Below are 18639 nucleotides of genomic sequence, written 5' to 3' on the forward strand. Positions count from 1 at the left end.
TACTGGTGTCCGGCACTGGTCACTCGGGCCGGGCGTGGCCGGGGTGGGGGAGGGGCCGTTTGGGGGGTGCTCCCCTCTGCCCCCCCCCCGCCCCTCCCCCCAGGAAGGAACCAGGTGGTGTCCGGAGCCGCCCCTCCCCCCTTCCTGCCCCTCCCCCTTCCCCCCTTCCTGCCCCTCCCCCTCCCCCCCCATTCCTGCCCCTCCCCCCCTTCCAGCCCTTCCCCCTCCCCCCATTCCTGCCCCTCCCCCCCTTCCAGCCCTTCCCCCTCCCCCCATTCCTGCCCCTCCCCCTCCCCCTCCCCCCCCATTCCTGCCCCTCCCCCCCTTCCAGCCCTTCCCCCTCCCCCCATTCCTGCCCCTCCCCCCCTTCCAGCCCTTCCCCCTCCCCCCATTCCTGCCCCTCCCCCTCCCCCTCCCCCCCCATTCCTGCCCCTCCCCCTCCCCCCCTTCCTGCCCCTCCCCCTCCCCCCCTTCCTGCCCCTCCCCCCCCCAAGGGGTCCGGGCCGCCCCTCCCCCACCCGGGCCCCTTCCTGTGACGCAAATCGGGGGGGGAGGGGCAAAGGGGGGGGGGGAGGGACCCCGAAACCCGCGGGGGGGGCCCTGGGGGGGCTCAGGTGACAATTGGGGACACTGGGGGGCGCTCAGGTGACACTTGGGGACACCTGGGGACACTTGGGGGGGCTCAGGTGACTTTTGGGGGGGCTCAGGTGACATTGGGGGGGGCTCTGGTGACATTTGGGGACACTCGGGGGGTCCCGGCCCCGCCGCTCCCCCCTCAGTGACGTCACGCTGGGAGGCCCAATCAGGTTTATTTACAGCGGGGGAGGGGGGAGGGGACAGAGCGGGGTGGGGGAGGGGCGGGGGGACACCCGGGGGGGTCCCCAAGGCACTGGGGTGGGGGAGGGGAAGGGGCGGTGGCTCTGACGTCACCGCGAGTCATGACGTCACCGCGAGTCATGACGTCACTCCGCAGCACCCTGACGTAATCTCCGCCGCGGCGTCACCGCGCAGGCCCCGCCCCCCGAGGGGAGGGGGAGTGGGGGGCGTGGTCAGTGCCGGGCGCGCGAGATGGCCACGCCCAGCAACCCGGCCACGCCCATGACCACGCCCCCAACGATGGCCGCGCCCACCAGCCCGTCTGGGGGGGGGGAGGGGACAGAGGGGGGGACAGGGGGGACAATGGGGGGGGAGGGGACAGAGGGGACAGTGTCAGCACCTGGGGGGGGCGTTGGCACCTCCGTGTCCCCGCAGTGCCACCCGCAGGTGTCCCCAGTGTCCCAAATGTCCTCAGCGTCCCCACAATGTCCCCAATGTCCCCCCATATCCCCCCCGATGTCCTCAATGTCCCCAATGTCCCCGCTGTCCCCAACCCTCAATGTCCCCAATGTCCCCAAACCCCCCAATGTCCCCAATGTCCCCTCAATGTCCTGTCAATGTCCCCAATGTCCCCAACCCTCAATGTCCCCAATGTCCCCAACGTCCCCAACCCCCCCAATGTCCCCAACCCCCCCCAAGCCCCCCAATGTCCCCCCGCTGTCCTCAATGTCCCCAACCCCCCCACTGTCCCCACTGTCCCTGCTGTCCCCTCACTGTCCCCAGTGTCCCCAATATCCCCAACCCCCCCAATGTCCCCCTGTCCCCCCGCTGTCCTCGCTGTCCCCAGATGTCCCCAATGTCCCCTCACTGTCCACGCTGTCCCCGCTGTCCCCAATTCCTACAATCTCCCAATGTCCCCAATGTCCCCTCACTGTCCCCAACCCCCCCAATGTCCCCGCTGTCCCCAATGTCCCCTCTCTGTCCCCTCACCCCTCCCAACCCCCCCAATGTCCCCAAAACCCCAATGTCCCCCAAACGTCCCCTCACTGTCCCCCCGCTGTCCCCACTGTTCCCTCACTGTCCCCAATGTCCCCTCACTGTCCCCGCTCTCCCCAATGTCCCCCCGCTGTCCCCAATGTCCCCAACCCTCCCAAACCCCCCAATGTCCCCTCACTGTCCCCGCTGTCCCCAATCCCCACAATCTCCCGATGTCCCCACTGTCCCCAATGTCCCCAAACCCCCCAATGTCCCCAATGTCCCCACTGTCCCCCCAATGTCCCCCCACTGTCCCCTCACTGTCCCCTCGCTGTCCCCTCACTGTCCCCAATGTCCCCTCGCTGTCCCCGCTGTCCCCCCGCTGTCCCCTCACCCCTCCTCAGGCGGTTCCGGACGCGGCTCCGCAGCCGCAGCACCTGCGCGTTCTGCGGCTCGGCCGCCAGGAGGCGCTCCAGGTGCTCCAGGGCGCGCTCGTACTCCTGGGGACAGGGGATGGCACCTGTGTCACCTGGGGCACCTGTGTGTCACCTGTGTGACCTGTGTCACCCCTGTGTGTCACCTGTGTCACCTGAGTGTTACCTGTATGTCACCTGTGTCATCTGAGTGTCACCTGTGTGTCACCTGTGTCACCTGAGTGTCACCTGTGTCACCTGAGTGTCACCTGTGTGTCACCTGTGTCACCTGTGTGTCACCTGTGTCACCTGAGTGTCACCTGTGTGTCAGCTGTGTGTCACCTGTGTGTCACCTGTGTGTCACCTGTGTGTCACCTGTGTCACCTGTGTGTCACCTGAGTGTCACCTGTGTCACCTGTGTGACCTGTGTGTCACCTGTGTCACCTGAGTGTCACCTGTGTGTCACCTGTGTGTCACCTGTGTCACCTGTGTGTCACCTGGGGCACCTGAGTGTCACCTGTGTGACCCCCCCATCCCCCGCTCCAGGTGCTCCAGGGCGCGCTCGTACTCCTGGGGGGACAGGTGAGTGTCACCTGTGTCACCTGTGTGTCACCTGTGTCACCTGTGTCACCTGTGTCACCTCTGTGTCACCTGGGGCACCTGTGTCACCTGTGTCACCTGAGTGTCACCTGTGTGTCACCTGTGTGTCACCTGTGTCACCTCTGTGTCACCTGGGGCACCTGAGTGTCACCTGAGTGTCACCTGTGTCACCTCCCTGTGTCACCTGTGTGTCACCTGTGTCACCTGTGTGTCACCTCTGTGTCACCTCTGTGTCACCTGTGTCACCTGTGTGTCACCTGTGTCACCTCTGTGTCACCTCTGTGTCACCTGAGTGTCACCTGTGTCACCTGTGTCATGTGGGGCACCTGTATGTCACCTGTGTCACCTGACTGTCACCTGCGTCATCTGAGTGTCACCTGTGTCACCTGTGTGTCACCTGTGTGACCTGTGTGACCCCCCCATCCCCCTCTCCAGGTGCTCCAGGGCGCGCTCGTACTCCTGGGGGACAGGTGAGTGTCACCTGTGTGTCACCTGTGTCACCTGTGTGTCACCTGTATCACCTCTGTGTCACCTGTGTGTCACCTCCCTGTGTCACCTGTGTCACCTGTGTCACCTGAGTGTCAACTTTGTCACCTCCCTGTGTCACCTGGGTCACCTGAGTGTCACCTGTGTCATCTGTGTGTCACCTGGGGCACCTGTGTCACCTGTGTGTCACCTGTGTGTCACCTGTGTGTCCCCCCACTGTCCCCAGCTGTCCCCAGGTGTGTCCCCAGGTGTGTCTCCAGCTGTCCCCAGGTGTGTCCCCATGTCCCCCCAGGTGTCCCCAGGTGTGTCCCCAGGTGTCCCCAAGTGTCCCCAGGTGTCCCCAGGTGTGTCCATACTGTCCCCAGGTGTGCTCAGGTGTGTCCCCAGGTGTCCCCAATTTCCCCAGGTGTGTCCCCAGGTGTGCTCAGGTGTGTCCCCAGGTGTCCCCAGCTGTCCCCAGGTGTGCTCAGGTGTGTCCCCAGGTGTCCCCAGCTGTCCCCAGGTGTGTCCCCAGCTGTCCCCAGGTGTGCCCAGGTGTCCCCAGGTGTCCCCAGGTGTGTCCCCAGCTGTCCCCAGCTGTCCCCATGTCCCCCCAGGTGTCCCCAGGTGTCCCCAGGTGTGTCGCCAGTGTCCCCAGGTGTGTCCCCACTGTCCCCAGGTGTCCCCAGGTGTTTCCCAGGTGTGTCCCCAGGTGTCCCCATGTCCCCCCAGGTGTCCCCAGGTGTCCCCAGGTGTCACCTTGAGGCGGTAGCAGCCCAGCCCCAGGTAGAACAGGACGTCGCGCTGCTCCTCGGGGGGGGTCTCGGGCAGCAGCTCTGGGGACCCCAAAACCGCCCAGAGTCACCCCAAAAATACCCAAAACACCCCAAAAATACCCAAAACACCCCAAAAATACCCAAAAAAACCCCAAAACCGCCCAGAGTCACCCCAAAAATACCCAAAACACCCCAAAAATACCCAAAAAAAACCCAAAACCGCCCAGAGTCACCCCAAAAATACCCAAAACACCCCAAAAATACCCAAAACCACCCCAAAATACCCAAAACACCCCAAAAATACCCAAAAACACCCCCAAAATACCCAAAACCGCCCAGAGTCACCCCCAAAATACCCAAAACACCCTAAAAATACCCAAACCCACCCCAAAAATACCCAAAACACCCCAAAAATACCCAAAAAACCCCAAAACTGCCCAGAGTCACTCCAAAAATACCCCAAAAACCCCAAAAATACCCAAACCACCCCAAAAATACCCAAACCACCCCAAAAATACCCAAAAAACCCCAAAACTGCCCAGAGTCACTCCAAAAATACCCCAAAAACCCCAAAAATACCCAAAACACCCCCAAAAAACCCCAAAAAACCTCAAAAATACCCCGGGGACCCCAAAACCGCCCAGAGTCACCCCAAAAATACCCAAAACACCCCAAAAATACCCCAAAGCCACCCCAAAACTGCTTCAGGGACCCCAAAACTGCCCCGGGAACCCCCAAAATACCCAAAACACCCCAAAAATACCCAAAACACCCCAAAACCGCCCAGAGTCACCCCAAAAATACCTCGGGGACCCCAAAAGTACCCCGGGGACCCCAAAACCGCCCAGAGCCACCCCAAAAATATCCCCAAACACCCTAAAATCACCCCAGGGACCCAAAAACCGCCCAGAGTCACCCCAAAACTGCTCCGGGGACCCCAAAACCGCCCCAAAACCACCCAGAGTCACCCCAAAAATACCCAAAACCACCCCAAAAACTGCACAGGGACCCCAAAACCACCCAGAGTCACCCCAAAAATACCCCAGGGAACCCAAAACCGCCCTGGGGACCCCAAAACTGCCCCAAAAACGACACAGGGACCCCAAATCCCCGAAGGGTCACCCCAAAACTGCCCCGGTGACCCCAAAACTGCCCCGGTGACCCCAAAGCCGCCCCAAAAATACCCCAGGGACCCCAAAACCACCAAGATTCACCCCAAAAATGCCCCCAGGGACCCCAAAACTGCCCCAAATACGACACAGGGACCCCAAATCCCCAAAGGGTCACCCCAAAACTGCCCCGGGGACCCCAAAACTGCCCCGGGGACCCCAAAACCGCCCCAAAAACCACACAGGGACCCCAAATCCACAAAGATTCACCCCAAAAATGCCCCAAGGACCCCAAATGACCACGCCCCCTGCTATAGCCCCGCCCACAACCACGCCCCCAGGCTGTTGCCCCGCCCCCTGATTTAGCCCCGCCCCTCACCGGAAAGCAGCGCCACCCCTCGGGCCGTGTCCTCCCGGTACCGGAGCAGGCCCCGCCCCCTCGGGAAGCCCCGCCCCTCACCGGAGAGCAGCGCCACCCCTCGGGCCGGGTGTGCCCGGTACCGGAGCAGGCCCCGCCCCCTCGGGAAGCCCCGCCCCTCACCGGAGAGCAGCGCCACCCCGCGGGCCGTGTCCTCCCGGTACCGGAGCAGGCCCCGCCCCTCATTAAAGCCCCGCCCCTCACCGGAGAGCAGCGCCACCCCTCGGGCCGTGTCCTCCCGGTACCGGAGCAGGCCCCGCCCCCTGGTTTAGCCCCGCCCCTCACCGGAGAGCAGCGCCACCCCGCGGGCCGTGTGTGCCCGGTACCGGAGCAGGCCCCGCCCCCTGGTTTAGCCCCGCCCCTCACCGGAGAGCAGCGCCACCCCTCGGGCCGTGTCCTCCCGGTACCGGCTCCGCACCAGGCCCCAGCCGTACTCGAAGCGGCACTGCCGGGACAGCGCCCCCTGCTGGCGCTCGGCCGCGTAACGGCGCTCCAGGGCCTGCGCGGGAGGAGGGACTGGGATGGACTGGGATAAACTGGGAGGGGATTGGGGGGGACTGGGAGGGACTGGGAGGGGATTGGAGGGGACTGGGGGGGACTGGGGGGGACTGGGAGGGATTGGGATGGACTGGGATGGGAATGGGATAAACTGGGAGGGACTGGGATAGACTGGGAGGGACTGGGAGGGATAATGGGATACTGGGATGGGACTGGGATGGGACTGGGATAAACTGGGAGGGACTGGGATAAACTGGGATGGATAATGGGATACTGGGATGGGACTGGGATGGGATTGGGAGGGGACTGGGATAAACTGGGATGGATAATGGGATACTGGGATGGGACTGGGATAAACTGGGATAAACTGGGAGGGGATTGGGGGGGACTGGGATAAACTGGGAGGGACTGGGATGGGACTGGGATGGACTGGGAGGGGACTGGGATGGACTGGGAGGGAGTGGGATGGGACTGGGATGCGACTGGGATGGGACTGGGATAAACTGGGATGGATAATGGGATACTGGGATGGGACTGGGATAAACTGGGAGGGACTGGGAGGGACTGGGAGGGAATTGGGGGGGACTGGGAGGGGACTGGGAGGGACTGGGGGGAACTGGGATGGGATTGGGATGGACTGGGAGGGACTGGGATAAACTGGGATGGACTGGGATGGACTGGGATGGGACTGGGATGGGATTGGGGGGGACTGGGAGGGGAGTGGGATAAACTGGGAGGGACTGGGAGGGACTGGGATGGGACTGGGATGGACTGGGAATGAACTGGGGGGAACTGGGAGGGGATTGGGATGGGACTGGGGGGAACTGGGAGGGACTGGGAGGGGATTGGGGGGGACTGGAAGGGACTGGGGGGGACTGGGAATGGACTGGGATGGACTGGGGGAGACTGGGATGGGACTGGGATGGACTGGGAGGGACTGGGAGGGACTGGGAGGGGTTTTGGGGGGGACTGGGATGGGACTGGGATGGACTGGGAGGGACTGGGGGGAACTGGGATGGGATTAGAAGGGGATTGAGGGGCAACTGGGATGGACTGGGAGGGGATTGGGGGGGACTGGGATAAACTGGGAGGGACTGGGATGGACTGGGAGGGACTGGGAGGGACTGGGATGGGATTGGGAGGGACTGGGAGGGGATTGGGAGGGACTGGGGGGGACTGGAGGGGGACTGGGAGGGAACTGGGAGGGGATTGGGGGGGACTGGGATAAACTGGGAGGGGACTGGGAGGGACTGGGAGGGACTGGGATGGGATTGGGAGGGGATTGGGGGGGAACTGGGAGGGACTGGGATAGACTGGGATGGACTGGGATGGACTGGGATGGACTGGGAGGGCGCTGAGGAGTTACTGGGAGGGACTGGGAGCAGTGAAGGAGGGTACTAGGGGGTTACTGGGAGCACTGGGAGGATACTGGGAGGGACTGGGAGGGCACTGGGAGCACTGGGATGAATCATTGGGTGTTACTGGGAGCACTGGGAGTTACTGGGAGCACTGGGAATGGCACTGGGAGGATACTGGGAGCACTGGGAGTTACTGGGATGAGTCACTGGAATCAGCCACTGGGGGTTACTGGGAGCACTGGGGGTTACTGGGAGCACTGGCATGAGTCACTGGGGGTTACTGGGAGCACTGGGAGTTACTGGGAGCACTGGGATCAGTCCCTGGGCCCTTACTGGGAGCACTGGGAGTTACTGGGAGCACTGGGATGGGTCCCTGGGGGTTACTGGGAGCACTGGGGGTTACTGGGAGCACTGGCATGAGTCACTGGGGGTTACTGGGAGCACTGGGAGTTACTGGGAGCACTGGGATCAGTCCCTGGGCCCTTACTGGGAGCACTGGGAGTTACTGGGAGCACTGGGATCAGTCCCTGGGCCCTTACTGGGAGCACTGGGAGTTACTGGGAGCACTGGGATGGGTCCCTGGGGGTTACTGGGTATTACTGGGAGCACTGGGATGGGTCCCTGGGCCCTTACTGGGAGCACTGGGAGTTACTGGGAGCACTGGGATCAGTCCCTGGTGGTTACTGGGAGCACTGGGAATTACTGGGAGCACTGGGATGAATCCCTGGGCCCTTACTGGGAGCACTGGGAGTTACTGGGAGCACTGGTATGAGTCCCTGGACCCTTACTGGGAGCACTGGGAGTTACTGGGAGCACTGGGATCAGTCCCTGGTGGTTACTGGGAGCACTGGGAGTTACTGGGAGCACTGGGAGTTACTGGGAGCACTGGGATGGGTCCCTGGGCCCTTACTGGGAGCACTGGGAGTTACTGGGAGCACTGGGATCAGTCCCTGGTGGTTACTGGGAGCACTGGGAGTTACTGGGAGCACTGGGATGGGTCCCTGGGCGTTACTGGGAGCACTGGGAGTTACTGGGAGCACTGGGATCAGTCCCTGGGCCCTTACTGGGAGCACTGGGAGTTACTGGGAGCACTGGGATCAGTCCCTGGGCCCTTACTGGGAGCACTGGGAGTTACTGGGAGCACTGGGATGGGTCCCTGGGCGTTACTGGGAGCACTGGGAGTTACTGGGAGCACTGGGATCAGTCCCTGGGCCCTTACTGGGAGCACTGGGAGTCACTGGGATGGGTCCCTGGGCCCTTACTGGGAGCACTGGGAGTTACTGGGAGGGGGCGCGTGGGCGTGGCTAATCAGGAGGGCGTGGCCACAAGTAGGCGTGGCCACCAAACGTGCGAAGCCCCCGGGGGTCGCGAAGGGGGGCGTGGCCAACACAAACGGGGGCGTGCCCACTCAACCAAAGGGGCGTGGCCACGCAGAGGGCGTGACCACCTGGGACGATTGGGCGTGGCCAAACCGGGCGTTGTTGGGGGGCGCGAAGGGGGCGTGGCCCGGGGGGGGCGCGCGGCAGCCGTGGGGGGTGCACGGGGGTGGGCGTGGCTTCCCAAAAGGGGGCGTGTCCGTTCGCGGAGGGGGGCGTGGCCTCACCATCAGATCCTCCACCGCCACCACATCGTCGAACTCGGGGTCCATCGCACCCGGAAGAGCCGCCGGAAGAGAAGGCCGGAAGTGACGGCTTAACCCCGCCCACCTCCCTCTCCCTTCGCCGCTATTGGCCGCGCCTCGCCGCGCCGCGCCGCGATTGGCCGGGCGGCGCGTGAGCCCCGCCGCCATTGGCTCCGCCCCGCGTCAATCACCGTGAGGGGACCGAGGAGGAGAAGCACGGCCGCCATCGCCATGGCCGCCTACCGGCTCCGCGTCCGCACCGGATCCGATCCCGGCGCCGGTACCAGCGACGCCATCGCCGTGACGCTGGTGGGGAGCCGCGGCAGCAGCGCCAGGACCCCGCTGGACCGATGGGGGCCCGACTTCCACTGCGGGGCGGTGAGGGAGCGGCGGGGCCTGAGGGGGGCCTGAGGGGAGGGGGGGGCCGGGAGGGGATCTGGGGGGATTTGGGGACATTTGGGGACATTTGGGGACATTTGGGGGGATTTGGGGACATTTGGGGGGGGTTGGGGACGTTTGGGGGGATTTGGGGGCATTTGAGGGGATTTGGGGGCATTTAGGGGGGGATTTGGGGACATTTCAGGGGGATCTGGGGACGTTTGGGGACATTTGGGGACATTTGGGGGGGATTTGGGGACATTTCGGGACATTTGGGGGGGACTTGGGGGGGATTTAGGGCCATTTGGGGGGGGTTGGCAGGGATTTGGGGACATTTGAGGGGATCTGGGGACATTTGGGGGGGATTGGGAGGAATTTGGGGACATTTGGGGGGGATCTGGGGGGGGGTTGGGGACATTTGGGGGGGATTTGGGGCCATCTGAGGGAGATCTGTGGACATTTGGGGGGATTTGGGGAGATTTGGGGACATTTGGGGGGGATTTGGGGACATTTGGGGGGGTTGGGGAGGATTTGGGGAGATCTGAGGGGGATCTGGGGACATTTGGGGGGGATCTGGGGACATTTGGGGACATTTGGGGACATTTTGGGGGGATCTGGGGACACTTGGGGGGGATTTGGGGAGGATTTGGGGACTTTTGGGGGGATTTGGGGACATTTGGGGACATTTTTGGGACATTTGGGGACATTTTGGGACACTTCAGGGGGATTTGGGGACATTTTGGGGACTTTGGGGACATTTTGGGGACATTTGGGGGGATTTGGGGACATTTCAGGGGGATTTTGGGACATTTTGGGACATTTGGGGACATTTCAGGGGGATTTTGGGACATTTTGGGGACATTTGGGGGGGATTTGGGGAGGATTTGGGGACATTTAGTCCCCAAAAGGGCCCCAGGTGTCCCCAAATATCCCCAAATGTCCCCAAAAAGGGACCCCGGGTGCTGAGGGGGGGAGGGGACAGCGGTGACACGGCGTGGGTGGCACCCAGGGCGTGGCCAGGGCGGGTGACACCGCGTGGGTGGCCCTGGGGACACGGTGGGGACACGGTGGTGGCACCACGGCTGGGCGGGGCAGGGGACAATGGGGACACGGCGGGGGTGGCATCGGTGACACAGGGGAGGGGACAGTGGTGACAGAATGGGGACAGAGGTGACACAATGGAGGTGGCAATGGTGGCACAGTGATGGTGACAGAGGTGACACAATGGAGGTGGCAGTGGTGACATAATGGGGACAATGGTGACACAGCCATGGTGACACAATGGAGGTGGCAATGGTGACAGAATGGGGACAATGGTGACACAGCCATGGTGGCACAGGGGAGGGGACAATGGTGACACAATGGAGAGGACAATGGTGGCACAGTGGGGGTGGCAATGGTGACACAGGGGAGGGGACAATGGTGACAGAATGGGGACAATGATGACACAGTGGAGGGGACAGTGGTGACACAGCGGTGGTGACAATGGTGACACAATGGAGGGGACAAGGGTGACACAGCCATGGTGACAATGGTGACACAGTGGAGAGGACAATGGTGACACAATGGAGGTGACAGTGGTGACACAGTGGAGGGGACAGTGGTGACACAATGGAGGTGGCAATGGTGACAGAATGGGGACAATGGTGACACAGCAATGGTGGCACAGGGGAGGGGACAATGGTGACAGAATGGAGGGGACAATGGTGACCCAGCCATGGTGACACAGTGGAGGTGATAATGGTGACACAAGGGAGGTGGCAATGGTGACACAGTAATGGTGACAATGGTGACAGAATGGTGACAACGGTGACACAATGGAGGGGACAATGGTGACACAAGGGAGGTGACAGTGGTGACACAGCGATGGTGACAGAGGTGACACAATGGAGGGGACAATGATGACACAGAGGAGGTGGCAATGGTGACACAGTGGAAGAGACAGTGGTGACACAGCGATGGTGACAATGGTGACATAGGGGAGGGGACAGTGATGACACAAGGGAGGTGGCAATGGTGACACAGGGGAGGGGACAATGGTGACACAATGGAGGGGACAATGGTGACAGAATGGGGACAATGGTGACACAGTGGAGAGCACAATGGTGACACAGCGATGGTGACAACGGTGACACAATGGAGGGGACAAGGGTGACAGAATGGAGAGGACAGTGATGACAGAATGGGGACAATGGTGACACAGTGGAGGTGACAATGGTGACACAGTGGAGGTGACACTGGTGACATGATGGAGGGCACAATGGTGACACAGCGATGGTGACAATGGTGGCACAATGGAGGGGACAAGGGTGACAGTGGTGACACAGTGGCGGTGACAACGGGGACACAGTGATGATGACAGTGGTGACACAGTGACAGTGGCAATGGTGACAATGGTGACACAGTGGAGGGAACAGTGGTGACACAGTGATGGTGACAATGGTGACACAGTGGAGGGGACAATGGTGACACAACGATGGTGACAGAGGTGACAGAATGGAGGGGACAATGGTGACACAGTGGAGGTGACAGTGATGGTGACAATGGTGACACAGTGGAGGTGACAGTGATGGTGACAATGGTGACACAGTGACAGTGGCAATGGTGACAGTGGTGGCACACTGATGGTGACAATAGTGACAATTGTGACATTGGTGACACAGAAATGGAGACACAGCGATGGTGACAATGGTGACACAGCAGTGGTGACAACGATGACAAAACGGAGGTGACAACGGTGACACAGTGACAGTGGTGACAGCGGTGGCACAGCAACGATGACAATGGTGACACAGTGGCAGTGGTGACAGTGGTGACAATGGTGTCACACTGATGGTGACAACGGTGACACAGTGACAGTGGTGTCACACTGATGGTGACAATGGTGACACAGTGACAGTGGTGTCACACTGATGGTGACAGCGGTGACACAGTGACTGTGGTGACAATGGTGTCACACTGATGGTGACAACGGTGACACAGTGACAGTGGTGTCACACTGATGGTGACATTGTTCCCCAGGGGGTGTCGGTGGTGGCAGTGGCACGGTGGCGGTGGCACGGCGAGGTGACAGCGGTGGCTCGGTGACGGTGGCCTGGTGGTGGTGGCAGCGGTGGCAGCGACACAGCCAAGGTGGCAGCGGTGACACAGCCACGGTGACAACAGCGACGCAGCAATGGTGGCACCGTGATGGTGACAATGATGGTGACAATGGTGACACAGCCAAGGTGGCAGCGGTGACACAGCCACGGTGACACAGCCACGGTGACAACAGCGACGCAGCAATGGTGGCACTGTGGTGGTGACAATGGTGACAATGGTGACACAGCGATGGTGACAGAGGTGACAGAATGGAGGGGACAATGGTGATGACACAGTGGAGGTGACAGTGATGGTGACAATGGTGACACAGTGGAGATGACAGTGATGGTGACAATGGTGACACAGCAGTGGTGACAATGATGACACAACGGAGGTGACAACGGTGACACAGTGACAGTGGTGACAATGGTGTCACACTGATGGTGACAACGGTGACACAGTGACAGTGGTGTCACACTGATGGTGACATTGCTCCCCAGGGGGTGTCGGTGGTGGCAGTGGCACGGTGGCGGTGGCACGGCGAGGTGACAGCGGTGGCTCGGTGACGGTGGCCTGGTGGTGGTGGCAGCGGTGGCAGCGACACAGCCAAGGTGGCAGCGGTGACACAGCCACGGTGACACAGCCACGGTGACAACGGTGACGCAGCAATGGTGGCACCGCGATGGTGACAACGATGGTGACAATGGTGGCACAGCCATGGTGATACAGGCATGGTGACAGTGATGGTGGCACAGCCACGGTGACACAGCCACGATGACAATGGTGACACAGCCACGGTGACACAGCCACGGTGACAACGGTGACGCAGCAATGGTGGCACCGTGATGGTGACAATGATGGTGACAATGGTGGCACAGCCATGGTGATACAGGCATGGTGACAGTGATGGTGGCACAGCCATGGTGACACAGGCACGGTGACAACAGTGACGCAGCAGTGGTGGCACTGTGGTGGTGACAATGGTGACACAGCCACGGTGACACAGGCATGGGGACAGTGATGGTGGCACAGCCATGGTGACACAGCCACGGTGACAACGGTGACGCAGCAACGGTGGCACCTGTGGTGGTGACAATGATGGTGACAATGGTGACACAGCCATGGTGACACAGGCATGGGGACAGTGATGGTGGCACAGCCATGGTGACACAGGCATGCTGACAGTGGTGGCACAGCCACGGTGACACAACAACGGTGACAGTGGTGGTGGCACAGCCATGGTGATACAGCCATGGTGACAACGTGATGGTGACAATGATGGTGACAATGGTGGCACAGCCATGGTGACACAGCCACGGTGACAACGGTGGCGCAGCAATGGTGGCACCGTGATGGTGACAATGATGGACTGGGGACGGTGACAGCGATGGTGGCAATGGTGACACAGCGAGTGTGACAACAGTGGCACAGCCATGGTGACAATGGTGACAGAGCCGTGGTGACACTGCCATGGTGACAAAGGTGGTGACACAGCCACAGTGACACAACGGTGGTGGCACAGCCATGGTGACAATGGTGACACAGCCGTGGTGAGAATGGTGCTGGCACAGCCATGGTGACAATGGTGACACAGCGGTGGTGGCACAGCCATGGTGACAATGGTGACGCAGCCCTGGTGACACAGCCATGGTGACAGCGGCGGTGACACAGCCATGGTGACAGCGGTGACACAGCCATGGTGACACAACAACGGTGACAGTGGTGGTGGCACAGCCATGGTGACACAGCCATGGTGACAGCGGTGACACAGCCATGGTGACAGAAGTGACACAGCCATGGTGACATAAGCATGGTGACAGTGATGGTGGCACAGCATGGTGACAGCGGTGACACAGCTGTGGTCACAGGAGTGACACAGCCATGGTGACACAGCCATGGTGACAGGAGTGACACAGTCATGGTTACAATGGTGACACAGCTGTGGTGGCAGCAGTGGCACAGCCATGGTGGCAGCAGTGGCACAGCCATGGTGACAAGGGTGGCACAGACACAATGACACAACAGTGGTGACACAGCCATGGTAACACAGCCGTGGTGACAAAGGTGGCAGAGCCGTGGTGACACAGCCATGGTGGCAGCAGTGGCACAGCCATGGTGACAATGGTGACCTGGCCATGGTGACAACGGTGACACAGCCATGGTGACAAAGGTGGCAGAGCCGTGGTGACACAGCCACGGTGACAGTGGCAGCACAGCCATGGTGACAATGGTGACCTGGCCATGGTGACAACGGTGACACAGCCATGGTGACAATGGTGACCTGGCCATGGTGACACAGCCACGGTGACAGTGGCAGCACAGCCACAGTGCCAGCGGTGGCCTGGCCATGGTGACAGTGACACTGCAGTGGCAGTGGCCGCCCAGCAAGGTGACAGTGACATGGTGGCAGTGACACAGTGATGTCCCCAACGTCCCCGATGTCCCCAATGACAGTGACACACTGGCAGTGTCCCTGATGTCCCCAATGTCCCCAGGGGTGTCCCGCTGCACAGGTGACACAGCACAAGGTGTGACAGTGACACAGTGACACTGGCAATGTCCCCAATGTCCCCAGTGACAGTGACACAGTGACACACTGGCAGTGTCCCCAATGTCCCCAGTGACTGTGACACAGTGACACCCTGGAATGTCCCTGATGTCCCCAGTGACAGTGACACAGTGACACACTGGCAATGTCCCCAGTGACAGTGACACAGTGACACACTGGCAATGTCCCCAATGTCCCCAGGGATGTCCTGCCATACAGGTGACACAGCACAAGGTGTGACAGTGACACAGTGACACTGGCAATGTCCCCAGTGACAGTGACACAGTGACACTGGCAATGTCCCCAGTGACAGTGACACAGTGACACACTGGCAATGTCCCCAATGACAGTGACACAGTGACACACTGGCAATGTCCCCAACGTCCCCAATGACAGTGACACAGTGACACCCTGGCAATGTCCCCGATGTCCCCAGGGGTGTCCTGCCATAGAGGTGACACAGCACAACGTGTGACAATGACACAGTGACACACTGGCAATGTCCCCAGTGTCCCCAGTGACACAGTGACACAGTGACACGCTGGCAATGTCCCCAATGTCCCCAATGACAGTGACACAGTGACACACTGGCAGTGTCCCCAATGTCCCCAATGACAGTGACACAGTGACACCCTGGCAATGTCCCCAATGTCCCCAATGACAGTGACACAGTGACACCCTGGCAATGTCCCCAGTGTCCCCAGGGGTGTCCTGCCATACAGGTGACACAGCACAAGGTGTGACAGTGACACAGTGACACACTGGCAATGTCCCCAATGACAGTGACACAGTGACACCCTGGCAATGTCCCCAATGTCCCCAGTGACAGTGACACAGTGACACACTGGCAATGTCCCTGATGTCCCCAATGACAGTGACGCAGTGACACACTGGCAATGTCCCCGATGTCCCCAATGACAGTGACACAGTGACACCCTGGCAATGTCCCCAATGTCCCCAGTGACAGTGACACAGTGACACACTGGCAATGTCCCCAATGACAGTGACACAGTGACACACTGGCAATGTCCCCAACGTCCCCAATGACAGTGACACAGTGACACACTGGCAATGTCCCCAATGTCCCCAGTGACAGTGACACAGTGACACACTGGCAATGTCCCCAATGACAGTGACACAGTGACACACTGGCAATGTCCCCAATGTCCCCAATGACAGTGACACAGTGACACACTGGCAATGTCCCCGATGTCCCCAGGGGTGTCCCACCATAGAGGTGACACAGCACAAGGTGTGACAGTGACACAGTGACACAGTGACAGTGACACAGTGACAGTGACACAGTGACAATGTCCCCACAGGTGACAGAGTACCGTGTCCCCGTCCCCCGTCCCCTGGGCCGCCTCCTGCTCCTCCAGGTGCACAGGGACAGTGACAGTGACACAGTGACAGTGACAGTGACAGTGTCACAATGTCCCCAATGTCCCCATTGATGTCCCCACAGGTGACAGAGTACCGTGTCCCCATCCCCCGCCCCCTGGGCCGCCTCCTGCTCCTCCAGGTGCACAGGGACAGTGACAGTGACAGTGACAGTGACAGTGACACAGTGACACAGTGACACAGTGACAGTGACACACTGACAGTGTCCCCAATGTCCCCAATGTCCCCACAGGTGACAGAGTACCGTGTCCCCGTCCCCCGTCCCCTGGGCCGCCTCCTGCTCCTCCAGGTGCACAGGGACAGTGACAGTGACAGTGACAGTGACACAGTGACACTGACAATGTCCCCAATGTCCCCATTGATGTCCCCACAGGTGACAGAGTACCGTGTCCCCGTCCCCCGCCCCCTGGGCCGCCTCCTGCTCCTCCAGGTGCACAGTGACAGTGACACAGTGACAGTGAGACAGTGACAGTGACACAGTGACAGTGACACAGTGACACAGGGACACAGTGACAGTGACACAGTGACAGTGACACAGTGACAGTGACACAGTGACAATGTCCCCATTGATGTCCCCACAGGTGACAGAGTACCGTGTCCCTGTCCCCCGCCCCCTGGGCCGCCTCCTGCTCCTCCAGGTGCACAGGGACAGTGACAGTGACAGTGAGACAGTGACAGTGTCACAATGTCCCCAATGTCCCCACAGGTGACAGAGTACCGTGTCCCCGTCCCCCGCCCCCTGGGCCGCCTCCTGCTCCTCCAGGTGCACAAGGGGCCCTGCGGGGGCCTCCCCGAGAGCTCCTGGTACCTGGAGACCGTCACCGTGTGGGGACAGCGCGGGGACACACCTGGGGACGCACCTGGGGACACACCTGGGGACACCCCCGGGGACACCCCGGACACCTCGGACAGCGAGGACAGCGAGGACAGCGAGGACAGCGCTGGGGACAGCTCTGGGGACAGCGAGGATGACGAGGAGGAGGAGGAGGAGGAAGGTGACAGCGAGGAGGAGGTGACAGACGAGGAGGAGGAGGGGACAGGTGACAGCGAGGGGACAGGTGACATCCCCGAGGAGGAGGAGGAGGAGGAGCTGGAGGAGGAGGAGCCAGAGGACGGCGCAGGTGACACCGGTGACATCGGCAGTGCCAGCGAAGGTGAGGGCGGGGACGGCGCGGGTGACACCTGTGACGGGACAGGTGACATCTGCGGTGGCACAGGTGGCACTGATGGCACAGGTGGCACTGTGGTGGCACGGGGGATGTCACCTCTACAGGTGACAGTGTGATGGCACAGGTGATGTCACCTCTACAGGTGACACTGATGGCACAGGTGACACTGGGATGGCACAGGTGACACTGTGATGGCACGGGGGATGTCACATCTACAGGTGACACTGTGATGGCACAGGTGACACTGTGATGGCACAGGTGGCACTGATGGCACGGGGGATGTCACATCTACAGGTGACACTGTGATGGCACAGGTGACACTGATGGCACAGGTGACATTGTGATGGCACGGGGGATGTCACCTCTACAGGTGACACTGTGATGGCACAGGTAGCACTGATGGCACAGGTGACACTGTGGTGGCACAGGTGACACTGTGGTGGCACGGGGGATGTCACCTCTACAGGTGACCCTGTGATGGCACAGGTGGCACTGATGGCACAGGTGACACTGATGGCACGGGGATGTCACCTCTACAGGTGACCCTGTGATGGCACAGGTAACACCTGTGACAATACAGGTGACGTCACCACCTGCGAAAGTGGCACCTGTGCCAGTGCAGGTGACATCAGCCCCACAGGTGACACCTGTGCCACTCTAGGTGATGTCACTCCCGCAGGTGACACCTGTGCCAGTGCAGGTGATGTCACCCCCACAGGTGACACCTGTGCCACTCCAGGTGACATCAGACACCTGTAATGGTGCAGGTGACGTCACCCCAGGTGACAGCCGTGTCCCCACAGGTGACCCTGATGACGTCACTGACCTGGGCCCCTTCCACTTCCCCTGCTACCGCTGGCTGGAGGGGTACGGCACCTGGGAGCTGCCCGAGGGCACAGGTGGGCACACCTGGGGGGACAGCTGGGGACACACCTGGGCACACCTGGGGGGACATTGAGGACACACCTGGGGACACCTGGGGGGACATTGGGGACACTGGGAACACACCTGGG

General features: G+C 61.1%; 2 protein-coding genes across 10 annotated transcripts in view; one reads left to right on the forward strand and one right to left on the reverse strand.

Annotated features, from left to right (window-relative positions):
* Positions 1–797: 797 nt before the first annotated feature.
* Positions 798–9099, reverse strand: FIS1 (fission, mitochondrial 1). Its single transcript, XM_084224462.1, has 5 exons — positions 9032–9099; positions 5939–6071; positions 4029–4105; positions 2186–2291; positions 798–1138 (listed from the first exon to the last, which is right to left on the reverse strand). Exons 1-5 carry the CDS (start codon positions 9074–9076, stop codon positions 1050–1052), a joined length of 450 nt encoding a protein of 149 aa, XP_084080588.1. The 5' UTR covers positions 9077–9099; the 3' UTR covers positions 798–1049.
* Positions 9100–9268: 169 nt separating this feature from the next.
* Positions 9269–18639, forward strand: part of LOC311164856 (polyunsaturated fatty acid lipoxygenase ALOX15B-like) — a 43885-nt gene continuing 34514 nt past the window's right edge. For 4 of the 9 annotated variants that reach the window (XM_084224483.1, XM_084224489.1, XM_084224491.1 and 1 more), the window contains exons 1-4: positions 9269–9427; positions 12449–14897; positions 17164–17611; positions 18430–18525. In XM_084224483.1, coding sequence (XP_084080609.1) covers positions 14856–14897; positions 17164–17611; positions 18430–18525 — 586 coding nt within the window. In that variant the 5' untranslated portion in view covers positions 9269–9427; positions 12449–14855. Of the gene's footprint in view, positions 9428–10916; positions 10962–12448; positions 14898–16378; positions 16436–17163; positions 17612–18429; positions 18526–18639 lie in introns of those variants that run through there. The other 5 variants (XM_084224484.1, XM_084224485.1, XM_084224487.1 and 2 more) reach the window with 5 other exon arrangements.

This window comes from Fringilla coelebs (assembly GCF_963513975.1).
Source record: "Fringilla coelebs genome assembly, chromosome: 38".
Lineage (NCBI taxonomy): Eukaryota > Metazoa > Chordata > Aves > Passeriformes > Fringillidae > Fringilla > Fringilla coelebs.